This window comes from Gymnoscopelus microlampas (assembly GCF_963454915.1).
Source record: "Gymnoscopelus microlampas genome assembly, chromosome: 7".
Taxonomy (NCBI): domain Eukaryota; kingdom Metazoa; phylum Chordata; class Actinopteri; order Myctophiformes; family Myctophidae; genus Gymnoscopelus; species Gymnoscopelus microlampas.
The window spans coordinates 57,029,779-57,049,870 of record NC_139944.1 but is presented as its reverse complement, the minus strand read 5'-3'; the positions used below and the strand labels follow the sequence as shown (position 1 = coordinate 57,049,870).

At 40.8% G+C, this 20,092-nt stretch overlaps 1 protein-coding gene and 2 long non-coding RNA genes across 3 annotated transcripts; all 3 read left to right on the top strand.

Annotated features, from left to right (window-relative positions):
- Positions 1–6,951: 6,951 nt before the first annotated feature.
- Positions 6,952–7,383, top strand: LOC311049811. Its single transcript, XR_014601234.1, has 3 exons — positions 6,952–7,070; positions 7,155–7,186; positions 7,299–7,383. It is a non-coding gene; the product is annotated as an uncharacterized lncRNA (long non-coding RNA).
- A 7,663-nt stretch (positions 7,384–15,046) lies between these two features.
- Positions 15,047–17,554, top strand: LOC311049442 (uncharacterized protein; the record flags this gene model as incomplete). Its single annotated transcript, XM_084063013.1, has 7 exons — positions 15,047–15,158; positions 15,247–15,465; positions 15,670–15,840; positions 16,195–16,338; positions 16,491–16,543; positions 16,739–16,850; positions 17,363–17,554. Exons 1-7 carry the CDS (start codon positions 15,108–15,110, stop codon positions 17,552–17,554), a joined length of 942 nt encoding a protein of 313 aa, XP_083919139.1. The 5' UTR covers positions 15,047–15,107.
- Positions 17,555–18,998: 1,444 nt separating this feature from the next.
- Positions 18,999–19,698, top strand: LOC311049606. The gene is made up of 4 exons (XR_014601209.1): positions 18,999–19,085; positions 19,215–19,385; positions 19,473–19,504; positions 19,605–19,698. It is a non-coding gene; the product is annotated as an uncharacterized lncRNA (long non-coding RNA).
- The last annotated feature ends 394 nt before the right edge of the window (positions 19,699–20,092 follow it).

The following is a 20,092-nucleotide window of genomic DNA, read 5'->3' as shown; positions in this document are numbered from 1 at the left end:
CAGACGTGCGGCACGCAAGCCTACCGAACTACTGGTGCCCACGAACCAGCCCCCAACTATGGGTTAAATAGTACCACTGCCTAGTCTCGGAGGAGGTTGGCCCCCGGACGTGCGGCACGCAAGCCTACCGAACTACTGGTGCCCACGAACCAGCCCCCAACTATGGGACAAATAGTACCACTGCCTAGTCTCGGAGGAGGTTGGCCCCCGGACGTGCGGCACGCAAGCCTACCGAACTACTGGTGCCCACGAACCAGCCCCCAACTATGGGTTAAATAGTACCACTGCCTAGTCTCGGAGGATGTTGGCCCCCGGACGTGCGGCACGCAAGCCTACCGAACTACTGGTGCCCACGAACCAGCCCCCAACTATGGGTTAAATAGTACCACTGCCTAGTCTCGGAGGATGTTGGCCCCCGGACGTGCGGCACGCAAGCCTACCGAACTACTGGTGCCCCAGCTCCACTGGTTCCAGACCAGTCTGGAAGCTGTTCCTCTCCAAGGCCTCTGGGGTGTTGGATGCAGCTCTTGATCTTCTAGCCAACACGGTACAAAAACTAGATCTAACCAGACACTGAAATAAACTGAAACTAAACTGCTAAGTGTTATGGCAAAGATAGAATGACCAATCTGTTTATAATTAGTAATTATAAAATGCACCAATGCAAAAAAAAAAAAAAAAAAAAACAATTATTTCTGCCCAGAAGCTGTTATTTGTCCACATAAAGTCCACCCAAGTTTGGAATGAAAGTTCTCTATTGTAGAGCGAAAAGCCCTGTCCACTATTCTTTACACCAAATGAGCTCACACGTAATGCACATTTAAATGAAATATTGACCCATGTAATCCTTCCCCTAGTCCATGACGATGACTGGTCCATCGGCGTCTGCGGTTCTGGATGTGATTGGAGAGCTGAGTGTCGATTCTGACTGATGAACAGTTGAGGGACAGTGATGTCATTGGGAAGTGGTTCTCTGGACGTTTGAGAGGGTTCCTGTCATCTGCATCAGGAGAGTTTCTATACTGCCTCAGCAGCAGGAACCTCAGCTGTAACACATACCAGCAAGTGTAAGTATTGAGCTGGAGACTTCTTCCATCTGTATACCCTTTGACTGAATTTTCCCACCTGGGGCTATCATCTTTATGTGGATGTATTTCACATTTCATCTCCCATAATGGGGTGTTTGGGTGAAAAGCATAGTTAAGTCACAATGTTTTGAATTTCTTTTCTTTTTTCTCGTGAGTAAAAAGTCATATAGTGAAGTTGAATTGACTCCAAAGTAATGGGTAGTGTGGAAGAGAGCTGAAGAAGCGATAGGTAGGGTGGAACTGATGGAGTCAGGGGTGATTTGTGAGAGAAGGGTTCCAGCTACAGTGAGAGGGAAGATGTGTACGGCTTGGAAATGGTGGCACTGATGAAAAGACAGGAGGCGGAACTAGAGGTGGCAAAATTGAGGATGCCAATGATTACATTGGAGGATTAGCCCAGGTTAGAAGGTTTTGGGATAAAGCAAGAGAGGCGAGGTTTGGATGTTTGTTTGGATATATACGGAGGAGGGATGAGAGCTATATTGGGAGAAGGATGCTGAAGATGGAGCTGCCAGGCAAGAGGAGAAGAGGTAGACCAAAGATGAAGTTTATGAATGCGGAGGGAGACGACATGCAGGTGGCTAGAGTGACCAAGGAAGATGCCGAAAACAGAAGCAGATGGAAACAGATGATGTGATGGGAATTGGCCGGAAAAAAAAGAAAGAAGTGAAAACAAGTATTTTTCATTGTATTTTGATTTGATCCACAGATTGCAGGAGTTTAGCCATCAGTTCGACAACATGACCTCACATCAGCAGCAAGTGGTCCTGACGGAACTAATAATCCCTTTCCTGTCCCGACCACAGTCAGGACTAACTGCAATCTATCTATTTTTACAATCTATTAAAATGTTATATTTTTTACAGGAAATATATTGACTGTATTTCCAGACACCTTTCAATGCCTTAATGTTTCATTCTGATCTGTCCCCTTCAGACCGAGGCCGTGTGTCCAACAGCAGTGTTTACTGGTTGGAGAACAACTTTGGTGCATTCTCAGGTCTTGTGTCTGTCAGTGAATTCCTGAATCTAAACCCAGGCTTCTCCCCTGTAAGACTTTAAAGTTGTTACATTACATAACAATGATGAATTATTAACTCCAAGAGATAATTACTTTTTAAATATAAAATAAAGTCCAGTGGTGGTGATCAAGTTTTTCTTGACTTTCTTTCCATCTAGCTGGAGGCTGTAAGGCTCCTGTCTCCAAAGCAGAGTGCAGAACTTGTGGTGTTGCCTCTTCTTCCTGAGAAAGACGTTGTCATCCACGCAGTGTTTGACTATCTGACCAAATCTCCAAAGGAGAGAGGATTGGCTGAGTTTGTGTCCCACCTTGTTATGTTCTCTGGAAAGGTAAAAACTGTAATGATAGTAATATAAACTGTAACTATGCACATTTGGTTTAAAATCACAAACTCTTTTTGTCATTTTTCAGGGTGAAATTTCCTGCTTGTCGTACAAAATAATGTAAGTTATCTATCAGTATATTTTGTTTTTTGAAGACCAAGTAGAAATAATTTAAATCATTATTTTTGGCCTATGTTAAACCCAACTTGTTGGGTCTCAGTTTCACCAGACTGGACCTGGCCATGTTTACTCTTCCACCGAGTGTAGCATCATCCATCACATACAACAAGCTGACTTTGCTTCATCAAATTCCACCAGGTGAGATCTTCGACTGTATGTACCTGAGTTAAAAGTGATGTATCACTGTGCTGTTATGTTCACATGTTATTAGCAGTGGTTATGTTTTTCCCATTGCATTTTTAAAATCAACAAAACTTTTTCTGTCTATGCTTAGGCTGCATTATCTACAGTGGAGAGGTAGGTACCTGAAATGATATTCACATTTTAAAGTCTAATTGACTAAATGTCACCAAATTAAAAACATTTCACTCTTTCTTTCTTTCCCAAGTGCAATGTTACTTCAGCAAATGGTAAGTGTATAGTAGTTTTGATTCATTGTTATGAATTTTAATGTGATTTATTTTCATAATGAATTAATTAATTAATGTTTTCACAGAAACAGACATTAGGGGTGGAATTAACAGGTGAGTGTTCTGAGGCAATGCTTACAATATCTCAAATATATTTAATGAACAAACTTTTCGTTTTGCAACTCAAGAAACATTTGATATGTTTTCCTTTTCGGCTACCAAAGCACTGCACTACAGCTCCTCCTCAACAACGGACAGATGAATGGACGTTTTTGTGACTTTGGCATTGAAGAATACACGTGTGCTTCAGTAAGCCACTTAAGTCTCTCATATTGAACGCAACAGTTATCATTTTCCAATTTTTACTTCATTAAAGGTTTCCTGTTTTTTCTGTTCTGCTTTGTCCATTATCTCCACCCAGGTGTCCATGTTGACAGCACAGGATCTGGCAGCAGTGATGAAGTGTAACCAGTCCCCCAGCTCCACTGGTTCCAGACCAGTCTGGAAGCTGTTCCTCTCTAAGACCTCTGGGGTGTTGGATGCAGCTCTGGATCTTCTTGCCAACACGGTACAAAAAGTAGCTCTAACCAGACACTGAAAACAACTTTTATGGTGAAGACAGAGTGAACAATCTCTAAAACGAATTAAAAGTAACACATCTGAATTCTGAAATTATTTAAATTTAAAGCTCATGTTTTTAATAATCTTAAAAAGATTTGCTAATGAAAAAAATAATATCTCTATTATAGAGCCAGAATCTTTATCTACTATTCCATACATTAAATATCCTCACGTAATGTTAATGCAAATTTAATAATATTAAATATTGATCCATGTAATCCTTCCCCTAGTCCATGACCATGACTGGTCCATCAGCGTCTGTGGTTCTGGATGTGAATGGAGAGATGAGAGTGGCAATTCTGACTGCTGGATTTCCATAGACTTTTCTGTGCACCTTCATTCTTCCTGGGGGGTGATTTTGATTTTGATGACTCCGTTGCCTTTTCTCTAGCTTCACCAATAAGCTAAGAAATAAGTATTTCTCATTCTGTGTTTGATTCACCAGTTTGAAGGAGTTTAGCCATCAGTTTGACAACATGACCTCACAGCAGCAGCATTTGGGCCTGAAGGAACTAATCCTCCCTTTCCTCTCCCGACCACAGCCAGGTACTGACTAACTGCAATATCTCAATAACAGTTTGGCTCTCATTTTCAAATGTATTTGCTAAATAAATATATTCCCATTCTATTCTCAATTAGAATGGGATATCTTTACTGGAAAATGTTTTGACTGGTATTTGCAGCCATTTTTCTGTTTGGATGCCTTAATATTTTGTTCTGATCCCTCCAGACCAAGGCTGTGTGTCCAACAGCAGTGCTTACTGGCTGCAGAACAAGTTTGGGTCATTCTCAGTCCCTGTGTCTGTCAGAGAATTCCTGAATCTCAACCCAGGCTTCTCCCCTGTAAGACTTCATAGCTGTCACATAAAAAAGCCCGCTAAAGACTGATTAGACCAAATAGTTACCTTATTATTATTATCAAATAAAATCCAGTGGTGGTGATGATTATTTTCTTGACTGTCTGTTTCTGTGCAGCTGGAGGCTGTAAGGCTCCTGTCTCCAAAGCAGAGTGCAGAACTTGTGGTGTTGCCTCTTCCTGCTGAGAAAGACGTTGTCATCAACGCAGTGTTTGACTCCCTGACTGCATCTCCAACGGGGGGATTGGCTGAGTTTGTGTCCCACCTTGTTATGTTCTCTGGAAACGGTAAAAACATAAAGTAAAGATAATAGAAAATGTAACCATGCACATTAAGGTTTGAAATGACAACATATGTTTGCCACTTTTCAGGGAAACATTTCCTGCTCATCATACCAAATAATGTAAGTAGATCCATCAATATATAGTACCGTATTTTCCGCACTATAAGGCGCATCTGAGTATAAGGCGCACCTTCAATAAATGTATTATTTTCATATATAGGGCGCACCGCATTATAAGGCGCATCCGCACTATAAGGCGCACTGACGGTGCGCCTTATAGTGCGGAAACCAAGGAAACCAATATTGATACATATATAAGGCGCATCGGATTATAAGGCGCATCCGCACTATAAGGCGCATCCGCACTATAAGGCGCACTGACGGTGCGCCTTATAGTGCGGAAAATACGGTATTATGTTTTTTGAAGACAGGTAGATGTGATTTCATTCATTATTGGCTGATATTAACCCCGACTTGTTGGGTCTCAGTTTCACCAGACTGGACCAGGCCTTGCCTACTCTTCCTCCGAGTGTAGCATCATCCATCGCATACAACAAGCTAACTTTACTTCATCACGTTCCACCAGGTGAGATCTTCTATCTACATGATGTAAACATTGCCGTTACATTTACCTTTGATTTGTATCGGTTATTTATTTTGTTTTGCCATGGTGTTTTAGAAATGAGCAAAAGCCTAATATCTGCACTTTTCTTTTCTTAGGCTGCACCATATACAGTGGAGAGGTATTGACCTTAATTTGTAATCAAGCTTTACATGTTAAGCAGAGTATTATGTTAATTTCAGTAAATTCACAACCATTTCACCCTTTTCCCTTAAAGGAGAATTTTGGACTAAAGTGTTATTACCTTTTCTATGATGTTATGATATCTTAGGATGAATGGTACAGTAGAAACATTTCATAACTCCACCCCTGAGCCGCCACAAATTTGTACAGCAGATTTAAAAAAAAAAAAAAAAAAAACAGAAGTCTCGCTAGCCGAGATTGAAATCTCGTCTAGCGAGACTTCTGTTTTTTTTTTTTTTTTTGGTTGCATAGTGTTCTGTCACTATGAACATCAGATCTCACAAATGGTAAGTGTTTATACTTTTCTATACATACATTACAGTAATTTAAAAAACATTATAATTATGGCAAGGCAAGTTTATTTGTACAGCAGATTTCACACGTACATAAATATGGATAAATTAATACATTCATTCATTTACTCTCATGTTTTCACAGAAACAGACATTTGTCTTGGAGTTAACGGGTGAGTTTTTTTTAAGCAGCACATCTCAGCTTTAAGAATAATTTTGTTGTAATGCAAGAAATGTTTGATCATATTTTCCATTTCTCTACCAAAGCACTGCACTACAGCTCCTCCTCAACAATGGACAGATGATGAGTGGAAGGTTTTGTGACTATGGCATTGAAGAATACGCTTGTGCTTCAGTAAGCCACTAAAGTCTCTCAATTCTACTCAACAGTAGCTTTTCTCATCTTGACTTCTTTAAACATTTTCTGTATTTTCTTTCTGCTCTTCTTTCCACCCAGGTGTCCATGTTGACAGCACAGGATCTGGCAGCGGTGATGAAGTGGAACAAGTCCCCCAGCTCCACTGGTTCCAGACCAGTCTGGACACTGTTGCTCTCCAAGTCCTTTGGGGTGTTGGATGCAGCTCTGGATATTCTTGCCAACATGGTACAAAACGTAGCTCTAACCAGACTTGACAACATGACCTCACAGCAGCAGCATTTGGTCCTGATGAAACTAATCCTCCCTTTCCTGTCCCAGTCAGGTAACTATAATATCTCAATAACAGATCGTATGGAAAACGTATTATTTCTAGATACCTTTCAGTTTGAATATGTTTCATTCTGATCTGTCCCCTCCAGGCCAAGGCTGTGTGTCCAACAGCAGTGTTCACTGGTTGCAGAACAACTTTGGGCCTTTCTCAAGTCTTGTTTCTGTCAGAGAATTCCTGAAGCTCAACCCAGGCTTCTCCCCTGTAAGACCTCATCACCTATAAAACACCAAAGAATGATTAGACCTATATTAATTACTAGATTGTTTTAAATAAAATACAATCCAGCAATGAGTTTTTCTTGTTTTTCTTTATATGCAGCTGGAGGCTGTAAAGCTCCTGTCTCCAAAGCAGAGTGCATAACTTGTGGTGTTGCCTCTTGCTCAGAAAGACGTTGTCATCAATGCAGTGTTTGACTACCTGACTGCATCTCCAAATGAGAAAGGATTGGCTGAGTTTGTGTCCCACCTTGTCTCTGGGAAGGTAAAAACAATAAAGTAAAGATAATAGAAACAGTAACTGTGCACATTTGGTTTGAAATTATAACGTCTTTTTGTAACTTTTCAGGAAAACATTTCCTGCTCATCATACAAAATAATGTAAGTGTATATCCGTCAATCCATCAATATATTGTGGATTTTGAAGACTTGGTAGATGGGATTCCATTCATTATTATTAGCTGAAGTTAACCCCCGACTTGTTGATCTTCAGTTTCACCAGACTGGACCAGGCGTTGCCTACTCTTCCTCTGGGTGTAGCATCATCCATCACATACAACAAGCTGGCTTTATTCCAGCAAGTTCCACCAGGTGAGATCTTCTATCGAAAGGACGTAAAGTGATATTTAACTTAGGTTAATTAAGCTGTTACATTTACTTTTGATTTGCAATGGTCATTTTGTTATGCCATGGTGTTTTAAGAGTGAACCAAGGCCTTACAGTATTTGCACTTTTATTCTTAGGCTGCATCATATACAGTGGAGAGGTATTTGCCTTAATTTTATTTTCAAATTTTAAACGTTAAGTAGAGTATTATTTAAATGTCATCAAATTCACAACTATTTCCCCCCCTTTTTCCCCCAAGTGCAACTTTATTCCAGCAAGTGGTAAGTGTTGTATGCTTTTCTTGACCTAGTAGTTTGTGAAACATTGTCAAGTATGGCCAAATGTTTTTGTAAATGAAAATTTCATACACAAAGGCAATATCAATATCTATATATACAATTTGAATCCTGCGCCATGTCGGTTGTCCGTATGCGACGCCAGTGTGACGGTGTGACGTAATCCAACATCACGATGACAACGCCAGTGTGACGTAATCTCACGACAGCATGACATCACATCCTACCTATAAATTCTAGGATGCCGTCAGAGTGACGTAAATCTCACGACAGCATGACATCACATGACATCACATCCTACCTATAAATTCTAGGATGCCGTCAGATCGCACCAGTTCGACGGCTTCCATAGTGATAAATAGTAATAATCTATACAAGGAACTCTCTCCACCACAAGAACTCTCTCCACCACAATGATGCCGTCAGATCGCACCAGTTCGACGGCTTCCATAGTGATAAATAGTAATAATCTATACAAGGAACTCTCTCCACCACAAGAACTCTCTCCACCACAATGATGCCGTCAGATCGCACCAGTTCGACGGCTTCCATAGTGATAAATAGTAATAATCTATACAAGGAACTCTCTCATACACCTTTTACACCAATAAACTGCTCACTTCATCTCCTGCCATTTGGTCTCTCTTTTAACATTGTACACCACTGCACACTGCTCACAGGTCTGCCATGCCAGGTGTGAGTAATCACAAAGTGGGTTTGGGTCCTTGCAGAGGTGATGCACGTCACCTCTTTAGGTGCCTGTAAGGTGGCACTGCAAAGTGAACGACGCGTCACGCTAGACGTTCGGGCCGCGTAGCGGCCCGAACTTCTAGTTCTTTACATAAGGCATTTAAAGAGAGAAAAATATATCAAGAAACAAATAGAAGATAGAGTATGGAGAAAATGCATAAAACATTATGGTCAAAGTGCAGTTATAGTTTAACTTTTTCAGTCAAGTTGAACAATATCAGCAATAAATGTGCCTTCATCAAGAGTGTTGTATGTATATAGGAGCATCTGTCCTTATGTTCAGGCATCAACACATGGAACTTATGTCATTACTAGTTTTGTGTTTCAAAAACACGCGTCAGAGACGCCATGCCTTCCTAAATCCCTTTGAACAGAAATTGTTTCCAAACCACTTACATTCCCAGAACATATTCTCTAGTTATTTTTTCAATCCTTAATTCGTTTGCACTGTTTTCACAGAAGCCGACATTTGTCTTGGAGTTAATTTTATTTCTCAGATTTATTTAATAAATAATCATGTTGTTGTAATGTAGGAAATGATTGAACCTTTTTTTCCTTTCCTTTACCAAAGCACTGCACTACAGCTCCTCCTCAACAGCGGGCAGATGAGTGGAAGTTTTTGTGACTATGGCATTGAAGAATACGCTTGTGCTTCAGTAAGTCACTTAAGTCCCTAATTGTAGAAAGCCTGTCAGCGACGCCTAGTGGCCTGACATGGTACTTACCACTGACAGTCTATTTAGTTAGAGTGTTTGACATAAGCAGGACCAGTCAGACACGAAGATCTCTGTATGTTTCCTCCTGTTCCCTTGTTCCTTGATCCCCTATCCTTTGTGCGTCCATGAAACGATACCACACATTCACCCTCACACATTCATACTGTTGTAAGACCAATAACCCAATGCCCTTTGGAGAGAAATAAATGATTGGAAAGAAATCCCTTCTCCAGACTCCCCTGATTCTCTGACCGGAATCTAGTCCATATTCGCCGCCTCAACCAGTATATTCTATATAAAAGTAAACAGAGGTGTCCCCCTTCGTTACATTCATATTTTAAACAACAGAACCTTTTCTCATCTTGACTTCTTTAAACATTTCCTGCATTTCTTTCTGTTCTGCTCTCTCCATTTTCTCCACCCAGGTGTCCATGTTGACAGCACAGGATCTGGCAGCGGTGATGAAGTGTAACCAGTCCCCCAACTCCACTGGTTCCAGACCAGTCTGGAAGCTGTTCTTGTCCAAGTCCTTTGGGGTGTTGGATGCAGCTCTGGATCTTCTTGCCAACACGGTATAAAAATTGCTTTAACCAGACACTGAAATAAACTCAAATTAAACTGCTAAATTGTGTAATTAATTGGTATACAACAATGACCAAACACTGAAAGTAATTTAGTCAAACATCATATTGACACATGTAATCCTTTGTTTAGTCTGAGACCATGACTGGTCCATCGGCGTCTGTGGCTCTGGATGTGATTGGAGAGATGAGACTATCGATGCTGACTAATGAACAGTTGAGGGACAGTGATGTCATCAGGAAATGGTTCTCTGGACGTTTGAGAGGGTTCCTGTCATCTGCATCGGGATGCCTCAGTGGCAGTAACCTCAGCTGCCACACATACCAGCAAGTGTAAGTATTGACCTGGAGGCTATTATTCATCATTATAACCCAATCACATTAATGTGCAGATGTAATTCACTTTGAATATTGGTTTGATCTGACATGTTGTTTGATTTAAGAGTTTAGGTCCCCATAAGGTTAAGTCATACTCACAATGATAACTTTCCTCTAGATTCTAGAATAATAAGTCCGTCATAGAGAAGATTATTTCTCATTGTGTGTTTGTTTAATTCACAGTTTGAAGGAGTTTAGCCATCAATTTGACAACATGACCTCACAGCAGCAGCATTTGGTCCTGAAGGATCTAATCCTCCCTTTCCTGTCCCGCCCACTGTCAGGTACTGACTAACTACATTATCTCAATAATAAATAATGAGTCTATACTTGGCTCTGAATGGGCTCTTTTTACTGGATAATTTACTATTGACTGACATTTTCATACACCCTTTTGTTTGAAAGGGATAGTTCACCCCATGGAGACTTCATGGATATGTTGTTGTTTTTGTCGCATTCCTAAGCCAATAATTTGATGACCAGTGGACCGGTAGGCAGCGGTTCCGGTAGCAGACATAAAGGAGACCCTGTGTGTCCTACCGGAACTGCTGCCGGTCATCAAATTATTGGCTTAGGATGCGACAAAAACAAAAAAACATCCATGAATTCAAGTCTCCGTGGAGTGACTAATCGATAGAAAAAAAGTCATTTTGGGGGTGAACTATCCCTTCAATGTTTCATTCTGATCTGTCCCCTCCAGACCGAGGCTGTGTGTCCAACAGCAGTGTTGACTGGTTGCAGAACAACTTTGGGCCGTTCTCAGTCCTTGTGTCTGTCAGAGAATTCCTGAATCTCAACCCGGGCTTCTCCCCTGTAAGACTTATAACTTATAGACTTAAGCTTATACACACATAACATGGAAAAATTATCAAACATACACGTAATAGGTAATTACTTACTTAATATAATATATAATATATATATGTTACTGTAATATAAAATAATAATAATATTTTTCTGTATGTTTTTTTTTCGGTCCAGCTGGAGGCTGTAAAGCTCCTGTCTCCAAAGCAGAGTGCAGAACTTGTGGTGTTGCCTCTTCCTGCTGAGAAAGATGTTGTCATCAACTCAGTGTTTGACTACCTGACTGCGTCTCCAGAGGAGAGGGGATTGGCTGAGTTTCTGTCCCACCTTGTTATGTTTTCTGGAACGGTAAAAACTATAGCATGATAATGAGAGAAACAGTAACTGTGTTTTGAAATGACAACCTCTTTTTTGTCATTTGACAGGGAAACATTTCCTGCTCATCATACAAAATAGTGTAAGTTTATATCAATATTTTTGTTTTGTTTTGTTTTTTGAAGACCAGGTCAAAGTTATTTAATTCATTATTATTGGCCTATGTTAACCGCAACTTTTTGGGTCTCAGTTTCACCAGACTGGACCAGGCCTTGCTTACTCTTCCTCAGAGTGTAGCATCATCCGTCACAAACAACAAGCTGGCTTTACTTCAGCAAGTTCCACCAGGTGAGATCTTCTAGATCTGCTGTATATGTTTACACTTCATTTGCAATGGTCATTTTTGCTTAGCCATGGTGTTCTTAAAATTGAACCAGATCCTTATTATATCCAATTTTCTTTTCTTAGGCTGCACAATATACACCGGAGAGGTAAGTACCTTCATTTGAATTTAAGCATTAAATGTCAAGCAGAGTAGTGGCTCATTGTCTGCTAATTCACAGTGTGGTATTATTTTATGAAGAATCATTTTGTAAGAAATGTTTTATTTTATTTTCCAATCTTCTAAAGCACTGCACTACAGCTCCTCCTCAACAATGGACAGATGAGTGGACGTTTTTGCGACTACGGCATTGAAGAATACGCTTGTGCTTCAGTAAGCCACTAATTATGTCTCTCATATTTAACTCAACAGTAGGCTACCCTTTCTCATCTTGACTTTCTCATTTACTAATATAAATCTTGTGATAAACATTTTTTTTTAAACTCTTTATTTTCAGAAGTTTTATCAGACAATACATAAAATCAAATAGTACAAAAAAGTAACAGAAAAAAAATTGTGATAAACATTTGTGAAGAATTCTGCTTGCATCTCCCCGTTCCTTGTAGACGTTTAACCCTAGCAACCCTGCAACATCGCTGATTCTGGATTCCATTGGAGAGATCCGACTGGACACCTTCAGCTCAGACAACTTTGAGAAACCTGCGTTCATTGATCTGTGGTTCAAGCAAAGGCTCAGCCCATTCCTGCCAGCTGTGTCCAAAGAGTTCCTGTCCTGTCTCACCACTAAAAACCTAAATTGCCTCTCCTACCAAGCCCTGTAAGTGTCATAGCCCCCAACACTGTAACTGTTGTACATAACCTGGCTGTGAGCTTCACTGTTGTGTTGTACCAGAGTGCTCCACTCATACACACAGTATATGCTGTACCTTAGACCTGTTCTTTGCCACAAGAGCCAACGATCAGTAAACTCAAACAATATGAATGTAACTATTCAAGGGCCCCTATGCTAGAGATGTTCATAGTTGAGCTGCGTGGTTCATTGGCAGATGACCACCATGGGTAGTGTAGAAGTTATGCATATGTGTTACATACATCTGTATACATTCATTCAATACAACATTTTACCAATCACTTTACTGCTAAACTAAATACATTATAATGAATGACCTTTCAACTGCTACCTGTCAACCACAGTGTTGAGGTCTTGGGTGAGCACCAGTCACAGATGGAGCCTTCCAGACCGGTCACTGTGTACCTGTACTTCATCAAGGCCTTCAACACCAGGAACATTCAACCACAGGTTAGGACTTCCATTCATCCTAACTGCAAATCAATGGCACAAGCTTGATGAATACCTTATATCCTACAGCAGTGATTATCTATATTTCAAAATCTAAATAAAAAATGAAATATGTTGATGTATTATGTACTTCCTGGTCCAGATCCTAGCTGTAGTTCACAATATCCAGCCAGTGGAGAATGGTTGCAGAAGAACTTTGGAGCCTTTGCTGCTGTTGTCTCATTCCGTGACCTAGGGACGCTCTACTCCAACTTTTCAGCGGTATTGTTTACAGTTTTTTTTTATAGAATATAATGTGTTTCCTGTCTTAAAATCTCTATGGTACGCTGTTCATTTTAAATCTCTCTACACGGTTTGTGATATTGTGTATCCACTCACTGTATGTGTGTGTGTGCGTGCGTGCGTGTGTGTGTGTGTGTGTGTGTGTTGTATGCTTGCATGGTTGCAGATGGACGCCCTGACCCAGCTTACAGTGACGCAGTTAGCAGAGGTCTCGTCCACACCTGGTCAGCTCACCTCATCTTCTCAGGTCGCCATGGTGATGAACAACGTTCCCAACAAACACCTCACAGCGTTCTTCGATGACTTCTCGCCTGCCATCCTGGTGAGAGGGGGACACATTTCAACATTAAACTGCCTTTTCCAGTGATGGAAAGTAATTAAGTATATTTAGACGGTAGAGGTATATTTAGATGTAGAGGTACTGTACTTTGACTTTACTTGAGTATGTCAATTTTTCAATACTATACTATACTTCTACTACACTGCATCTCAGAGGCAAATCTAGTACATTTACTCCACTACAATCATTTGAAAACTCACACAGACGGAGATACACAATCACATCATTCAGTCTCTCAAAGGTAAAGGACGACCACAAAGTAAACACTGTAGCTCACCATGAATGAATGAATGAATGACTGACAGGCAGCATTCTTACTGTACATCTATCTACCCTGTTCTTATAGGATCAACACCTCTCCGCTGCTATGGTGACATCTACAACCACCGTTTCTATGGTTTCTTGGAGAGCTCATTCATGGGATTCCAGTTCCCCAACCTGTCCACGTTCATGTCGCTCATGCCCAGCGACAGGATGCCTCAGGTGTGTGTGTGTGTGTGTGTGTGTGTGTGTGTGTGTGTGTGTGTGTGTGTGTGTGTGTGTGTGTGTGGAGGGGGGGGGGATAACCAGTGGTCTAAAGTGACTAAGTACAAGTACTGTACTTGAGTACAATTTTGAGGAATTTTTCCTCTTTTTTTTCCCCTTTTGCTTCTACTTCACTACATCTCAGAGACAATTTTTGTAAAAAAAAATCCAAGATAAAATACGCTAAAGACCTGAAAGTGCAGCACAAAATAGACGCTCAGGTTATCATCACGTTGCTGTGGTTTCCAGCATAGCGGTAACGCAGCGCTCCTATTGAAAACAATTCAAAACATACGCTGCACTCAGGGGAAAAAAAACGCCTTGGTGGACACACAGCCCCTATGAGAGAAATGGCTGCTGTGTGAATAATGCTCACGTTTCCGTTATGCTACTGTAACTGTGTCTTCAGCTGCTGAACTCCATGCCACCTTCAGACCTTGGCAGTTTCCTCCGTCGCCCTGGTATTGTTGACGATGAGGGACAACTCTGCCAGATCTACCAGAACTACATTCAGACTACTGTGTTCCTGGAGAACGTAGGCACTACACAACCACAGAGCAAAAATAGCAGATCTACAAGTTTATATTGCGACCAAGTGCCACGCTATGAACTTGTAGATCTGCTGTTTTTGAAAAATAGTGAAAATGTGTGCAAATCTTTGAATATATATATTTAAGAGAACATTTTTAACTCAAATCTTTGCTTCTGGGGGTTCCTGGAACTAAATATTTTGAGATGGGGATCCGCGGCCAAATACATATCATTTTGGGGGTCCTTGACATGAAAGTGTTCACTGATATAGCAACATACGTTTTTTTTAGGATTTAGTAGACATTTGTAGAATATATATTCAAAGATTTGAAAAAATCAATGCCAAAGAAATCTAAAAATGACACATATTCTTTCCCGGTCTAAATGGGTTAACCCTGGCATCCCTATTTTAGTGTTTTTTATTTTAATGTTTACTGCTCACTGACGATCTCCACTCACTGCTTCCAGGCTTCCTCTGCTGTGTCGATGCCTTGCCCCTGGTGCATCTTTCAGTCAGCTGACCTCCTCACAGAGCATGATCATTCTGTACAACCTGACAACACACTGCACAGACCTCGACCCAGAGGTAACACATTCACACACATGCGCCGCACACATTCATGCTTTTGACACTGACGGGTTGTGTTTAACCCTTAATATCCCATTTGTTGTAGATTGCTGCTGCTTTGGCAGGCAACAGTGGTGGCAACCTCAATGCAAACTACATCACTGCCCTCGACAGGCAGAGCGTGGGCTTATCCTCCGGCCAACTCGCCGGCGCAAGGCCGGGAGACATCCATGCCTCGCTTGGCATTCTCAGCGCTGTAAGCGGCTGGAATCTGGGTCAGGCCATGGCAATCATCCAAGCCCTGATGACTTCAGGATTGTTTCAGGTCGGTTTATGTGCGTGTGCGTGTGCGTGTGCGTGTGTGTGTGTGTGTGTGTGTGTGTGTGTGTGTGTGTGTGTGTGTGACTTGTCCTGGATTCACAGAAGGAAAATGCAAAACAAGGTCTCTCCCAGTGCCAAAGATAAAGATGTATAACATCAGTCATGCTCTCATGCGTGTGGTAACCTATCTCCATGCTTCCACCCACAGATCAACAGTGCCTCATCGTTGTTCACTCTGGGTTCTCTGGTGGTGGGCCTTCCTGCATCCACCATTAATGGCATCAGCGGCTCTCAGCTTCTTACTGCCGGCCAGAATCCCACGTTTGTGACACACATGGTGACTGCGCCTCAAGTCATCAAGCAGACCGTTGTCACCCAGGTATGAGAGTTACATGTACTACTGTATACATGTTATTTAGATAGAATAGAGTAAACACAGTGCTTAGAAAACAAGAATGATACAAAGTATCTTGCATATAGCATTGTGGACTCAATCAAACTGAGCTTGTTGTAGAATTGACATAACCACTAAAACTGGGAGAAAAGGTGAAGTAAAAAAGAGAACAGAAGAAAATGGAAGTGATTCATTACTGATGCTGATACTGATTTATTTTTCTCATCTATTTTGTATTATTATTATTATTATGTCTGCTTCTCTACTGGGGGGGTTGTGATCTCCTTCAGGTTCGTATATAACAATTACGCTCCGACATCCTTTTTTTCCTCACACTAGATTATATCAGTGAACAGCAACAGTGCGAACATCATACAGAATGTTCCTGATGATCTGGCTGGCGAGATCCCTCGCGCCCTGCTGCAGGGCTTCACCAGCTCCTCTGTCACTGTGCTCAACCCAAAGAAATGGAAACAAGAGCAGGTAGGGAATGCAACACACATGCATACTTCATGTACACATAAAGTAAACACACACACACACACACACACACACACACACACACACACACACACACACACACACACACACAGGTAGATGTATGTTTAAACAAGCTGCTTATTTTCTTTTTCCAGGCAGTATTTTTCTTTGACACAGTAGCTACTGGATATGAAAGCAGTCCAGATAAGTAAGTTGTGAACACATTTCTTCTAAAAAATAATAATAATAATAATAATAATTTCCAAGGTGGCCAAAGTAATGTGGCATTTGGTATGACACAGTGTAATGGGTGATGTGTGTGTGTGTGTGTGTGTGTGTGTGTGTGTGTGTGTGTGTGTGTGTGTGTGTGTGTGTGTGTGTGTGTGTGTGTGTGTGTGCATAGTTTGACATCATACGTGCTCCAAGGGTTCACATGCACCAGAGTTACGACTGTGGCCAAGGTTCTCATCAAGAAGCTGGTCAAATCCTGTAGGAGGAAGAATCATAATATGAAGGTGGGAGATAGACAATGTTTGCTGCTTGCCTCACCAACAGCTGACCTGCATGTACAACTACATCAAAGGAGAAGCAGATGTCACCACCTTCAGCGACTACCCTCCAGATGTTCTCCTCTATTATGAGTAAGTACAGTATGAATGATACTCACAGCTGCCCTTAATGATATGGACTTAACCCATTAAGACCATGAGGCCGATTCTGCAAATGCCTTCAAAACCGTGACTTCTCTGGAGTGAGTGTGGACAATCTGAACATTTTTACTGAAAACATTGATTTGATTGTTTGTACTTGACACTACAATTTCAGTAACTTAATAACCTTTCAACCTGGCGTATATTTTGGGCATGTCATCTCAGGATTGCAAGATTTTCAAAAACGTAATAGCTGATTTGCGAGTGTGACATTATAATTCGATTACGTATAAAATAGGGCTTCAGTGGTTAAATCTCATATCCTGCCCTCTCCTATTATGTCCTGTCTGTCTCTCTCTTGTCTTAAACGTGTCCAGATGGAGGTTCTGACTCCGAAGCAGACTGCAGAGATGCTGCTGGTGCCTACTCCTCCAGAGAAAGACGTCATCATCCATGCAGTGTTTGACCATCTGACACAGTCTCAAGGAGACTTTCCTGAGTTCCTGCACCACCTGGTTCTGCTCGCTAGAGAGGTAACCTCATCTGTAGAGCGTCTTATGACAGCTTAAAAAACGTACAGCAAAATATAATAGTAATTATAATAATAATTATTATTATTATAATGCATGGACTTTTATTTTATTTCTTAGGTTAAGCCACCCTGTGATGTCTACCAAGTCATGTGAGTATGTTGTGATGATGTTAAATGGCTTACATTTTAAAGGGGTTACACCATGAATGTAAAAAAAATATATTATATATAAATATTTCCCCCTAATACGTATTAAACAGGTTGTAAGCCTAAAAAAACAATATTGACCCATGTAATCCTTCCCCTAGTCCATGACGATGACTGGTCCATCGGTGTCTGCGGTTCTGGATGTGATTGGAGAGCTGAGAGTGTCGATTCTGACTGATGAACAGTTGAGGGACAGTGATGTCATTGGGAAGTGGTTCTCTGGACGTTTGAGAGGGTTCCTGTCATCTGCATCAGGAGAGTTTCTATACTGCCTCAGCAGCAGGAACCTCAGCTGTAACACATACCAGCAAGTGTAAGTATTAAGCTGGAGACTTCTTCCATCTGTATACCCTTTGACTGAATTTTCCCACCTGGGGCTATCATCTTTATGTGGATGTATTTCACATTTAATCTCCCATAATGGGGTGTTTGGATGAAAAGCATAGTTAAGTCACAATGTTTTGAATTTCTTTTCTTTTTTCTTGTGAGTAAAAAGTCATATAGTGAAGTTGAATTGAGTCCAAAGTAATGGGTAGTGTGGAAGAGAGCTGAAGAAGCGATAGGTAGGGTGGAACTGATGGAGTCAGGGGTGATTTGTGAGAGGGAAGATGTGTACGGCTTGGAAATGGTGGCACTGATGAGAAGACAGGAGGCGGAACTAGAGGTGGCAAAATTGAGGATGCCAATGATTACATTGGAGGATTAGCCCAGGTTAGAAGGTTTGGGGATAAAGCAAGAGAGGCGAGGTTTGGATGTTTGTTTGGATATATACGGAGGAGGGATGAGAGGTATATTGGGAGAAGGATGCTGAAGATGGAGCTGCCAGGCAAGAGGAGAAGAGGTAGACCAAAGATGAAGTTTATGAATGCGGAGGGAGACGACATGCAGGTGGCTAGAGTGACCAAGGAAGATGCCGAAAACAGAAGCAGATGGAAACAGATGATGTGGCGCACCCTGATGGGAATTGGCCCGAAAAACGAAGAAGTGAAAACAAGTATTTTTCATTGTATTTTGATGTGATCCACAGATTGCAGGAGTTTAGCCATAAATTCGACAACATGACCTCACATCAGCAGCAAGTGGTCCTGACGGAACTAATAATCCCTTTCCTGTCCCTGACTAACTGCAATCTATCTATCTATTTTTACAATCTATTAAAATGTTATATTTTTTACAGGAAAATATATTGACTGTATTTCCAGACACCTTTCAATGCCTTAATGTTTCATTCTGATCTGTCCCCTTCAGACCGAGGCTGTGTGTCCAACAGCAGTGTTTACTGGTTGGAGAACAACTTTGGTGCATTCTCAGGTCTTGTGTCTGTCAGTGAATTCCTGAATCTAAACCCAGGCTTCTCCCCTGTAAGACTTTAAAGTTGTTACATTACATAACAATGATGAATTATTAACTCCAAGAGATAATTACTTTTTAAATATAAAATAAAGTCCAGTGGTGGTGATCAAGTTTTTCTTGACTTTCTTTCCATCTAGCTGGAGGCTGTAAGGCTCCTGTCTCCAAAGCAGAGTGCAGAACTTGTGGTGTTGCCTCTTCTTCCTGAGAAAGATGTTGTCATCCACGCAGTGTTTGACTATCTGACCGAATCTCCAAAGGAGAGAGGATTGGCTGAGTTTGTGTCCCACCTTGTTATGTTCTCTGGAAAGGTAAAAACTGTGAAGTAATGATAGTAATATAAACTGTAACTATGCACATTTGGTTTAAAATCACAAACTCTATTTGTCATTTTTCAGGGTGAAATTTCCTGCTTGTCGTACAAAATAATGTAAGTTATCTATCAGTATATTTTGATTTTTGAAGACCAAGTAGAAATAATTTAAATCATTATTTTTGGCCTATGTTAACCCCAACTTGTTGGGTCTCAGTTTCACCAGACTGGACCTGGCCATGTTTACTCTTCCACCGAGTGTAGCATCATCCATCACATACAACAAGCTGACTTTGCTTCATCAAATTCCACCAGGTGAGATCTTCGACTGTATCTACCTGAGTTAAAAGTGATGTATCACTATGCTGTTATGTGCACATGTTATTAGCAGTGGTTATGTTTTTCCCATTGCATTTCAAAAATCAACAAAACTTTTTCTGTCTATACTTAGGCTGCATTATCTACAGTGGAGAGGTAGGTACCTGAAACTATATTCACATTTTAAAGTCTAATTGACTAAATGTCACCAAATTAAAAACATTTCACTCTTTCTTTCTTTCCCAAGTGCAATGTTACTTCAGCAAATGGTAAGTGTATAGTAGTTTTGATTCATTGTTATGAATTTTATTGTGATTTATTTTCATAATGAATTAATTAATTAATGTTTTCACAGAAACAGACATTTGTGTTGGAATTAACAGGTGA